Raw genomic sequence first — 12408 nt, forward strand, 5'->3', positions numbered from 1 at the left:
TAAATATTTGTTTTTCCAATTATTTTCCCTTTTCGCTTTTTTTTCATGAAATTGGTGATCACATAAAACCTAAAAATAGAATAAAATCAACCTTTTCATCTGCATAGTGATTTGCCTTGTTTGAATTCTAAAGCTCTTTATATCCAAAATCATTATGCAGGTTAATCAAACCCATTGAACATAATGACCCACCACCAGCTCCCAACTTTGAATTTCCTGTATTTGAGGCGGAAGAAGATGATGTTGAAGAGATTCCCGACGAGATTACCCGTCTACTTGAGCATGAAGAGAAGATCATTCAGCCGCATCTTGAGAATCTGGAAACAGTCAACTTGGGGTCTGAAGATTGTGTGCGAGAAGTGAAGATTTGGGCACTCCTGGAGGAGTCTGTCAAGAAAGGGTTGATTGAGTTGTTACGAGAATATGTTGATGTCTTTGCCTGGTGATATGAAGACATGCCCGGTCTAGATACAAAGATTGTGCAACATTTCCTACCTTTGAAACCTGAGTGCGTGCCTGTGAAGCAGAAGCTCAGAAGAACTCATCCTGATATGGTAGTGAAGATCAAGGAGGAAGTTCAGAAGCAAATTGATGCGGGGTTTCTGGTGACTTCTACATATCCTCAATGGGTAGCCAATATTGTGCCCGTGCCTAAGAAAGATGGAAAAGTCCGGATGTGTGTGGACTATAGAGACTTGAATAAAGCTAGTCCGAAAGATGATTTTCCTCTACCACATATTGATATGTTGGTAGATAATACAGCTAAATTCAATGTCTTCTCCTTTATGGATGGATTTTCCGGATATAATCAGATTATGATGGCACCCAAGGATATGGAGAAGACAACATTCATCACACCTTAGGGAACATTCTGTTATCGAGTGATGCCCTTCGGTTTGAAGAACGCCGGAGCCACGTATCAACGAGCTATGACTACCTTGTTCCATGATATGATGCACAAGGAGATCGAGGTATATGTTGACGACATGATTGCTAAGTCAAGAACGGAAGTTGAACATGTAGAGCACTTGTTGAAGCTTTTTCAGCGTCTGAGAAAGTATAAGCTTCGTCTGAATCCCAACAAGTGTACATTTGGAGTCCGTTCCGGCAAATTATTGGGCTTTATTGTTAGTGAAAGAGGTATTGAGGTTGATCCTGCAAAGGTCAAAGCAATACAAGAGATGCCTGCGCCCAAAACTGAGAAGCAAGTCCGAGGTTTTCTTGGCCGCTTGAATTATATTTCCAGATTCATATCCCACATGACTGCCACATGTGCGCCGATATTCAAGCTCCTCCGGAAAGATCAGTCCCATGATTGGACCGAAGATTGCCAGAAAGCTTTTGATAGCATTAAAGAATATTTATCTGAGCCTCCAATCCTATCTCCGCCCGTGGAAGGAAGACCGTTGATTATGTATCTGACTGTTCTTGAAGACTCAATGGGTTGTGTCCTTGGTCAGCAAGACGAATCAGGAAAGAAAGAGTATGCTATTTACTATTTGAGCAAAAAGTTCACCGATTATGAGTCTCCATATTCCATGCTTGAGAAGACATGATGTGCTTTGGCTTGGGCTGCTAAGCGCTTGCACCAGTATATGTTAAATCATACGACGTGGTTGATATCCAGAATGGATCCAATCAAGTATATCTTCGAGAATCCTGCTTTAACAGGGAGGATTGCCCGTTGGCAGATGTTGTTATTTGAGTATGATATTGAGCATCGAGCTCAGAAGGCTATTAAAGGTAGTATCTTGGCTGACCACTTGGCACACCAGCCGATCGAAGATTATCAGTCAGTTCAGTATGACTTCCCAGATGAGGAGATTCTGTATTTGAAAATGAAAGATTGCGATGAGCCTACACTCGATGAAGGGCCAGAGCCTGGTTCCAGATGGAGTATGGTGTTTGATGGCGTTGTAAATCAATATGGAAATGGTATTGGGGCAGTGATTATTACTCCTCAGGGCACACATATTCCTTTTAAAGCAAGGCTAACTTTCAAATGCACGAATAATATGGCTGAGTATGAGGCCTGTATTATGGGATTGGAGGAATGCATTAATCTAAGGATCAAGCATCTTGATGTTTATGGTGATTCGGCCCTCGTTGTTAATCAGATTAAGGGTGAATGGGAAACGAATCGGCCTGGTATCATTCCATATAGGGATTATGCGAGGAGGATTTCAACGTTCTTTACTAAGGTTGACTTCCATCATATTCCTCGAGATGAGAATCGGATGGCAGACGCTCTTGCTACACTTGCTTCGATGATTGTGGTAAAACTTTGGAATGAAGTCCCCAATATCACTGTGATGCGCTTGGACAGACCAGCTCATGTGTTTGCAGTAGAAGAGGTGAAAGATGATAAGCCATGGTATTATGATATCAAGCGTTTCCTTCAGAACCAATCTTACCCGCCTGGGGCATCTGTGAAAGATAGGAAGACTCTGAGGAGATTGTCAGGAAGTTTCTACCTCAATGGCGATGTGCTTTATAAGAGAAATTTTGACATGGTTCTGCTCAGATGCGTGGATAGACACGAAGCAAACCTGTTGATGACTGAGGTCCATGAAGTTTCATTTGGTACTCATTCCAATGGACATGCAATGGCTAGAAAGATGTTGAGAGCAGGCTACTATTGGCTGACAATGGAGTCTGACTGTTGCAAGTATGTGAAGAAATGCCATAAGTGTCAAATTTATGCGGATAAGATTCATATTCCCCCGACACTTTTGAATGTGATTTCATCACCATGGCCTTTCTCCATGTGGGGAGTTGACATGATCGGCATGATAGAGCCAAAAGCGTCCAACGGACACAGATTTATTCTCGTAGCAATTGATTACTTCACCAAGTGGGTTGAAGCGGCATCATATGCAAACGTGACCAGGCAGGTGGTTGTAAAGTTTATCAAGAATCAACTCATATGTCGTTATGGTGTTCCAGATAGGATCATTACTGATAATGGATCTAACTAGAACAACAAAATGATGAAAGAACTGTGTAGTGAATTCAAGATTGCGCATCATAACTCCTCTCCCTACAAACCCAAGATGAATGGGGCTGTTGAAGCTGCTAATAAGAATATCAAGAAGATTATCCAGAAGATGGTTGTCACGTGCAAAGATTGGCACGAGATGCTGCCATTTGCTTTACACGGATATCGTACATCTGTCCGCACTTCAACAGGGGCAACCCCTTTCTCTCTTGTTTATGGCACGGAGGCTGTACTCCCAGTAGAGGTGGAGATCCCATCAATGAGAGTCTTGATGGAAGCCAAGTTGACTGATGCTGAATGGGTTCAGAGTCGTTATGACCAGCTGAATTTGATTGAAGAAAAGAGACTGACTGCCATGTGCCATGGTCAATTATATCAGCAAAGGATGAAGAAAGCTTTTGATAAGAAGGTCAAGCCCCGTGTGTTCCGAGAAGGTGACCTTGTGCTCAAGAAAGTTTTATCTTTCGCGCCCGATTCCAGGGGCAAGTGGACTCCAAACTATGAAGGTCCATATGTTGTTAAAAGAGCCTTTTCAGGCGGTGCTTTGATACTTACAACTATGGATGGGGAGGATTTCACTCGTCCTGTGAATTCAGATGCAGTCAAGAAATACTTCGCCTAAAAATAAAAACAGAATAGCTCGCTAAGTTGAAAACCCGAAAGGGCGGCTTAGGCAAAAATGAGTGTCTCGGTGGATTGAAAACCCGAAAAGGCGGTCCAGGCAAAAGATAGAGACATAAAAAATGAATATATGTATCCCGCTAGATTGAGTACCTCATCCTGGGGCAATCTAGGCAAAAATTAGGGATTTGGCAAGTAACTGCATCCTGACAAGACTTTGTTCTACAACTGTCATCCGTCAGAGATTCTTGCTCATTCGTCATCAGCCGAAGCTTCAAATACATCGGATTCAGAATTGGTGGAGAAATGGTCATTATGTTCAATGTAGCCCTTTTCCAATATATATCACCAATTTCAAACTTGTAAAGATCTATGGAGTCTTGCCATTTGCAAACTACCATTCCATCAAATAAATTTGAGCCTTTTATCCAATTATTTGCACTCTTATTTGTTTCTATTCAACAAATGTTTTGCATGTTTTAATTAAAAAAATATCATTGTTTTGAAGAATCGAATTTTTCATAAATTTGTTTTTAAACAAAATGAACATTCACAATGACGAAAGGATACTTAGGAAATCTTCAGTGCTCTCCCAAGGATGGTATGATCCCCAACAGGGTAAGACATTTGTTCATATTCCTGGCATGTTTGTATCCTCTTCCTGCCGGAGCCTTTTGGTTTCTTCTACCAAGCAGGGTGTTTGGTAAGATATTCACCACTTTTCCCTTCAGCAGAGTAGCAACCTTTCCTCCTCAGTAGATGTGATCTCTTTGGTAGTACGGTATTTGGTGGTGACCTTAGAAGCTTCCTGTTTGGTGGTTGATCCCCAAAATCCCTTCACCTTCTCGGATAGATTCCCCAGTGGAGTTGCTTATGTGGCGGATTTTATCTGTGCAAAAACTCCTGTCCTCAACTGGAATGACTGATGTTCATCATCTGCATAGATCTTTTCTTCCTGGTATCTCTTGCCCTCATCAGATTTGGATACTCTCCGGTGAACCTGGCTTTCTCTCTTGAGATGTAGTACCGGATGTTTGAGTCCTTTGGAGCTGTTTGTGTTAGAAATGTCTGTTTGTCAGCATTCATCATACATAAACCATGCATGCGTGCACATAGTTTTCAAACATTCAGATATTCATGATTGCATTCTTTGCCATATATCTTTGTTTGTTATCCCTGCTAGGGGGTAATACATTTCCCAAGCAGATGTCGGTGTCTGATCTCCCCATGTAGAGTCAGCCCCTTAAGCAGAAAGTGTTTATCTTTCCTTCCATATTCCCCACCGAGTTATATCCTCGTGGATGATGGTTGTTTCTGTTCCTTCCCAACATATATTGGGATGGGTTTCCCTATTGAGCTATATCCTCACTAGGACGAGTTTTGATTCAGCTTGCCTCTTTAGTTTGATCCTAGATTGGCTTCTTGTAACTGTTTCCTGCACTCCTCTGTGGTATAGATGAATAGTTGCTCAGTAACCGGAAATTATCCATCTTTGCCCCGGCAGAGTCTGTGGTTTTCTACCTTTATACCGGTAGTTGTAAACCCTATTTCATCCCCTTGCAGAGTTAACCTGATTGATGACGGTTACTCCGCCGTGGTTTTCTACCCAGTATCCGGTAGATGTAATCCCCTCCTTGACGGTTATCTTCATCCAACATTCGGTGTTGATATCCCCTCATTTTCTCGGATAATTGCTCTGATTAAGCAGTTTATCCTCAGCAGTCATCTTTCATATACCGGTTGACTGTAATGTTTGTTGCTCCCCTTGAATGGTCATCATTATATACCTAGTTTCGGTATCCCGATGCCTTTCTCTGTCGGTAGATTTATCCTTTATTAACCCAGTAACCGGTTGTGGATAATCTTCCATGCGAGTATATTATCTATGTTCTGACGGTAATAGATAATATATCTCATGCACTCTTTGGTCGAAGCCTTTTGTTCTTCCCCAGTTAAGTAAGATTCGTATCCCTTTTTTGGAATCGAATGTCCATCCCATAATCGAGTTCGCTTTTAGCCCTCTTTTGGATGATGAGTGTTTTGAGAATATTCCCCAACTCATGCTTTGGTTGGTCACCTATTATATGCCCAGTAACCGGCATCCCTGGTGTTCCCTCCTTCTGCTCCCTATTATGACTTTTTGTCCCCTGTGGAGTCAGATTTTCCTGAGTTGAAATACATCTTTTAAATCTTCCTCAGATGATTTGGTTGATTGATATCTCTCACCCTTGTACCAGTCTTAGATACTCATTCTCCCGGAGCATGTTTTTTCCTCACCCTTATACCGGTGGAATCACATGATCTCTTTTTGAGCTTATTACCCAGTAACCGGTAATACCTCATTTGTTTTCCTCAGCTGAGTCCTTAGTGGACATCCCCACCTGAGTCCGGATTTTTATCCGAAGTATCCGTTGCGGATAATTTTGCTGTATTGGCATATTCCTCAATACATGCATCTTCGAGTTAGCTCGAGTCCTTCCATTGATTTATTTCATGGATTCTCTCTGTGTCTCTCGGTAAGTTTTAAGTCGTGACCTGCTCACGCATTTCTATCCTTTTACTCCCCGGTAGAGTCTCTGTTCCATTTAGGAGTGTGTTACTCCAGTGGATTTTCAATTGTTCCTGATCTCTTTCTTTCTTTGTGGACATATATCCCCACAGAGTATTACAGTTTGCATACATACATTCGCATCATGAGGTCTCTTAGGGACCAAAATTCGTCTCTTTGTTATTATTTAAGCCCATTCTACCCCGCCGAGATGAAGATTTTAACCTTCACTTCTCCGGCTAGAATGACCTTAAATAGGGGCATCTGTAAGACCCCAATTTTGACCCTAAGATCCCTCATGGCATCATGACATTGCATTTGCATTGCCTCAAGGATCATAAGCATCTTGGTTCCCTTTACCTTTGGGTAGGGCCTCTTGTGAGTGGTTTGAGATCACCAAGCATGTTTGAATTGTATATAATTACTTTTCTTATTTTTGTTTATTAACCAAAAGCACAAAAATATGTCACTAACATCTTTTGTTTGTAGCTTGAGTAATCACAAGGTCCAAAGCTTCAAGGAGATCATTGGTACAAAGATATGGCCAAGAGGAGATGAAAGCAAGCATGGTAATGGTCCCCAAAGCTCTCATCCATCAAATATGCCTCCCTAGCATCTCAATTCATCATTTTGATCAAAGCTAGTCAAAGGGTTTGAGGTTTGTTCCCCAAAGAAACCCTAATTCATCTGTGCACCACAATGCCTTGCTCATGAAGCAACCTCAGCCCATGGTCAAATACAATCAAGGTAAGTTCTTCAATTCATCATTTCATGCATATTTGAACTTATTTGAGTGTCCTCAATCATAAATTCATCAAAATATGAGTCATGGACTCGAGAAGTTGATCAGTTAATTCATCTGACTATTTTGAAATGCACTAAGACCTAACTTGTTATGTGTTGGTCAAATGGAGATGATCCCAAAATCAAAAATGTTCTGAAGGACAATATGAACAACTTTCATGTTCATAAAAAATTGATTTGAAGCTTGGAAGGTTATCTCCCATTCCAAGACATTATAGGTCATTTTGACTGAAACCCTAATTTTGGGTCAACTTCCCAAGGACATAACTCATTCATTTTTTATAATTTTGAGGTGGGATCAAATGCATTGGAAATCTTAAGATGTCTACTTCAAATGTTGTGTTGAACAAAATTTCAAAATCTCAAAGGAAATACATGTGATAATGCAAGACATTATAGGTCCTTTTGGACCAAATGCATTAAAAGGCAAAAAAGTACAACTTCAAGTTCCCATAACGCTTTCATCAAAAATCCAAATGATGCAAAATTTAAGTCCATTTTGATTTTCTTGAAAAGATAGACAACTTTGATGTTGGAGGTTTTTCCATTTGAGGTTTGCATCGTCAAAACTGAGGGGCTTGAACATTGGCTAAATTTAGAAACTTTGCCTTTACATGTTTTGCACCTTGCACTTTAAACTCCAATTTCACCAATTTCCACACTTCAAATGGATTTTCGCCCAACATAACAATTGTTCCTTACATCAAAACCTTTCCAACCATTACTCACATGCTCATGTTTGGATTTGGCAAATGGTATTTTCGAAGAGGAGAAGTTTTTAGTTCAATTATGCATAACACTTCAAAATTCCATGCACAAGCAATTACCATTCAGATTACACGTTCATTTCACTTTGGTATGATTTCATATTGCATTTGGCATTGAATTTGGGCCTTTTGCATGATCATGCAAGCCCATGCAATGAATGCCCAATTCCATGCACACGGATTGAATCACACTCTCCTTGCCATTCCATCTATAAATAGGACCTCACTCCATTCAAATTTCATCCATGAATCAACCTGAAATGCTGCAGACTGAAAACCTAACCTCTCACCAAAGAAGCTATTTCACTTTTCTTCAAATTTTTCAGATCTAAAATCCAACTACATCTGGTTGAATCTTTGGATCTAAAGCTTCTAGACCTTCATCCTTTAGTCCATTGCACTTCTGTTTTGCCAAAGGAAGCAAGGAAGCAAGCTCAAATCTCCAAAATCCAAGGTTGTTCTTCAACTGGTTTTTTCTTCGAAACTCATCATCTATTGATCTATTTGCTTGGATTTTGTGTTGGCTGAAGTCCTCTCAATAGAGGCATCATTACTGTGCATTTAATTTTTGAAATCCATCAAGTTCTCATGAACATCACAGAATTTCCATCTCTGATTTCTCTCAAAATAGAGATCTAGAGTGGAATTGAGTGATACAGGGATGATGTACATCATCCCAGCTTTCCAACGGTGTATAGATCGTGTATTTTGGTTAAGCTTTTGAAACCTGTAAATGTCACCGGAATCTTCATGCTCACCAGAGAAGAAGTGGCTCCGGTGGCCGTCCCATTGCCAGATCCAATTTGGATCGTTGGATGCATTTTCCAGATCTAATCCTGGCCTTCGCTTGTTATGACTCATTTTAATTCATGGTGTTACGCGTGGACTTTGGTCTATGGTGGAAGCGCGCTTCTGGAGCGTATGATCTGCCAGCTCAATTAATGAGCTCAGATCTAACGCTCCTTGTTTTTTTGAATTTCTTATTTTCTGATTTTATTTCTTTTATTTCCATTATTTTCAAAAATTCATATCTTCTTCATTTTAAATCCAAAAAATATGGGACCAATTGCATTCTTCTCCAAATAAATTCTAGTTTCTGATTTTGATTTTTAATATTTTTTATTTTATCATTTGATATTTTTTGTGAATTTTCTCTTTTCTGGTTATTTTTAATTCATTTTAAATAGTTTTTGATATCCAAAAAATACAAAAATATTTTCCTAACCTATTTGAATGATGATGGATCTATGAAAAATATTCTCATCAATTTTTTAATTGATTTGAGATTTATTTGAGATTTTAGTTCAATTAGGTTATTTTTATTCATTTTTAATTGATTAAAAATAGTTTCTGACTTTTAAAAATGCTGAAATTTTTTGTCAAACTTTGTTTGACCTTGTTGAACTTGGGATAAATCACTTGGACCTTTCAAGGTTGATTTGAAGTGATTTTGAAGTTTGACCTTTTCTTTTATTTTTAATTCAAGTTTATTTTAATATTAAAAATGCCAAAAATATTTTGTTTATTGTTTAACTTCCAATCTTCATCTCATTTCTGATTTCTCATTGTTTGACTTTGACTTTCAATGTCATTTGGTCAATACACATGGATTGGTACATTTTTTATTTCACCTTATGCATTTTGATCCTTCCATTTCCTTATCCATTCTTCATCTCCTTATTCTTCTTCCTTTTTATTTTTGATCAATGAGTTGAAGGTTGATAAGTTGACATTGATTAAGGAGACTTAATCTTCTTTGATTCAAATCTAATTCATCTTGATCAATTGATCAAGTGAATGACTTTGCATTAAGGATAGGTTGTTTCCTAAATCATGCAAAAGACATAAACCAATACAAGATCAATTCTCTTCTTCTTTTTGGCATGGCAAGTTGTTGGAACTTGGTTCACTAATCAAGACTTCTAACTTGTGTTGTTGCCTACATTATTATTGACCGACCTCAGATAGTTGTGACTTCTACATAAGTCCAATTACGATTGCTTAACATAGCGCTAAATTTTGCCTTATGGTACATTAACTTTTGACCACTAACAATTAACATTTACCTTATGCACTTTAATTTTATGCAATTTACCATTCTTGTACATATTATTCATTTGCTTTTTCCTTTGCTCATTGGAGCACATGTTTATGTTAATGTCATTTGCCTTTTGCTCACTTGAGCATATAATTGTGTATATACTATTGTGTTTGTGTTTTGTTTTGATTGTTGTGAACCAAATGCAAAGAAATGGACAAAATGGACTTAGATCTTAGGACTTTCCCTATGCAAATTTGGAGTCAAAGAGTAACTAGGCATTGGGCCTTTAGAGTGCTATAAAAAGTCAAAGAGCAACTAGGCATTGAGCCTTTAGAATGCTTAATATTGAAGATGACATTGAAATGACCATATTCTAAACTCCCTCTTGTCCATTCTTTGATTGTGTTATAGAACCTTTTGATGTGTGTTTTCTTGTGCTAGGAGTTCCAACTTGAGCTTAATTGAGGAACCATTACCATGAGCTTCCAAGAGAGAGAGATCCAAGAGGCATTGAGGAGTCTTTCCAAGAGTTCATTTGATTGTTGATTGCTTGAGTTTATGCTTTCTGTGATTGCTTATTCCAAAGGATGGGAGCTACTTGGATCATCAATATGATCTCAAGAAGGGAACTCCATTGTGGTTTTACTTCTTTTCCCTCACCTTTTTTGCTTTACTTAGGACTTTAGCCCTTCTTCTTCTTCTCTCCACTCTAACCCAAGCCAAAACTTTTATGCAAACATTTAACTCTTGTTTTCAACATTAGAAACCTAAGCCTTATGCTTTTGATTTTTCAAACTTTCTTTTCATAATACTTATTTTGAATTGAATCTTTAAGTTCACTTTGACCATTTTGTATATACTTCTAATTGGTAAATATAACCCATTCGAATGTCTTTTTTGTGGTTCCAATGGCCACTTCCTTAATCAAAATTTTCACAACCTTTAGCTGTTAGGTTTGAGTTATCTTGGTGGTAGATGTAATACTCACCTATATCCTTAGTGATGGACAATGAGTCTTCCATGCTTATTATAGGGTTAACCTCTCACTAGCATGTTGAAGATATCCTCACATGGTGGATTTGTGGTTTTAGGTTGAGTTTTCTCCCTTTGATAACAAAAGACCTTAAGGCTTTTGGACCAATCAATTCACCAACTCATTTTTGAGATTTTTACCCCGAACTACGAGGTTTTGATCATAATCTTTTTTAAGATGGTACGTAGGCAATGGATTTATCCATCCAAACACAAAAATGTAAATAACTTGTATAATCTCTTCTCATCTCTTCAATCATGTTTGCACAAATAAACTTTCACAAAACAACAACCTTGCAACAAATGTGAAAAGGGCTCCCTAGGAGTACCTAGGATGTTTTGGGTGCCTAACACCTTCCCATTGAATAACCAACCCCCTTACCCAGATCTCTGACTCTCTTTTACTAGTTTTTGATTCGATAAAACTATTAGGTTTTTGTTCGCTTTCTAACCATTCCTTTGGATAAATAGAAGTGCAGTGGCGACTCGACTTGTATGATTTACCTTGGATTTAGTCAATATCTCTAATGGTAACGAATACCCCGCTACAATATTGTAACTGTAAATTCCGAAAATAAAGGTAAAATTATTCAATCTTTTAAATAGCAAAAGATATAGTAGTTTGAAACTCATGTAAAAAGATCTAATCACAACTGAAAAATGAGACCTATAAATACAACAACCTACCAATAATTATTTTATTCATTCATTATTTTCATCCATCTTCTTTTGTGCTAGCAACATGCAGTCTCAACTTTCTAATGATGTTACGACAAATAATGAGATTGAAGACATAAATCTCATTACATTACCACCAGGTTACAGATTCAACCCTAATGATATTGAGCTGATTGATTATTATTTGAAACAAAAATTACAAGGTGTTCACATAGTTCCACCAAGGATTCATGACGTTGATGTTTACAAATTTTCTCCTCAACAATTAGGTATGTTATTATACATCAAAAACATTCATTTATTTTTATCATTTCTTTAATATTTTTATATTCTTTTTGTTGATTTTGTGTTGGTATATTCTTTGCAGAAAATAGTTATAAATTCAAAGGAGAGGACACAATGTATTTTTTTACGCCAAGAAGTAAGAAGTATGAAAATGGACAACGTCCTGATCGAGCAGTTGAAAATCATGGTTTTTGGAAAGCTACTGGAAAAGAAAATTCAGTGATGAATAATGATGTTGAAATTGGATTCAAAAGAAGTTTAGTGTTTTACACAGGTAAACAAGGAAAGGCTAAAGAGTTAGTGAATTTGAAGACCAATTGGATTATGCAAGAGTTCAGAATCAAAGATTTTACAATTTCTTGTGCAACTCTTTATAATAATAAGGTATGATATACATATTGTTAAAAATGTGTTTTAATTTTTTTAATAAATATATTTATTATTAATGATGGTGTTAGTAACAATAAAATATAAGAGAAGAAGTTCAGTTTATTTAATTAATAAATTTTTTATATGTTAATGTAAAAAAATTCTTAAAATTTATATTAAATTAAATTAAAATTAATATTTAATTTTTATTTTGAGTTTAAATAATAAGTAGTTCTATGTTCTAGTAAGTGACAAGAAGTATTTA

At 37.5% G+C, this 12408-nt stretch overlaps 1 protein-coding gene across 1 annotated transcript; it reads left to right on the forward strand.

Moving 5' to 3' along the window:
* Nucleotides 1-11553: 11553 nt before the first annotated feature.
* Nucleotides 11554-12164, forward strand: LOC127111678 (NAC transcription factor 29). Its single transcript, XM_051046194.1, has 2 exons — nt 11554-11758; nt 11857-12164. The coding sequence occupies exons 1-2, from the start codon at nt 11554-11556 to the stop codon at nt 12162-12164; spliced, it is 513 nt and encodes a 170-aa protein (XP_050902151.1).
* Nucleotides 12165-12408: the final 244 nt, after the last annotated feature.

This window comes from Lathyrus oleraceus, chromosome 1 (genome assembly GCF_024323335.1).
Source record: "Lathyrus oleraceus cultivar Zhongwan6 chromosome 1, CAAS_Psat_ZW6_1.0, whole genome shotgun sequence".
Taxonomy (NCBI): Eukaryota; Viridiplantae; Streptophyta; class Magnoliopsida; order Fabales; family Fabaceae; genus Lathyrus; species Lathyrus oleraceus.

Bases quoted from the DNA above. Each gene is read 5' to 3' on its own strand.
- LOC127111678 (XM_051046194.1), top strand. From the start codon at position 11,554: ATGCAGTCTCAACTTTCTAATGATGTTACGACAAATAATGAGATTGAA. The intron at 11,759-11,856 runs GTATGTTATTAT...TATTCTTTGCAG, and splicing joins ATTTTCTCCTCAACAATTAG to AAAATAGTTATAAATTCAAA.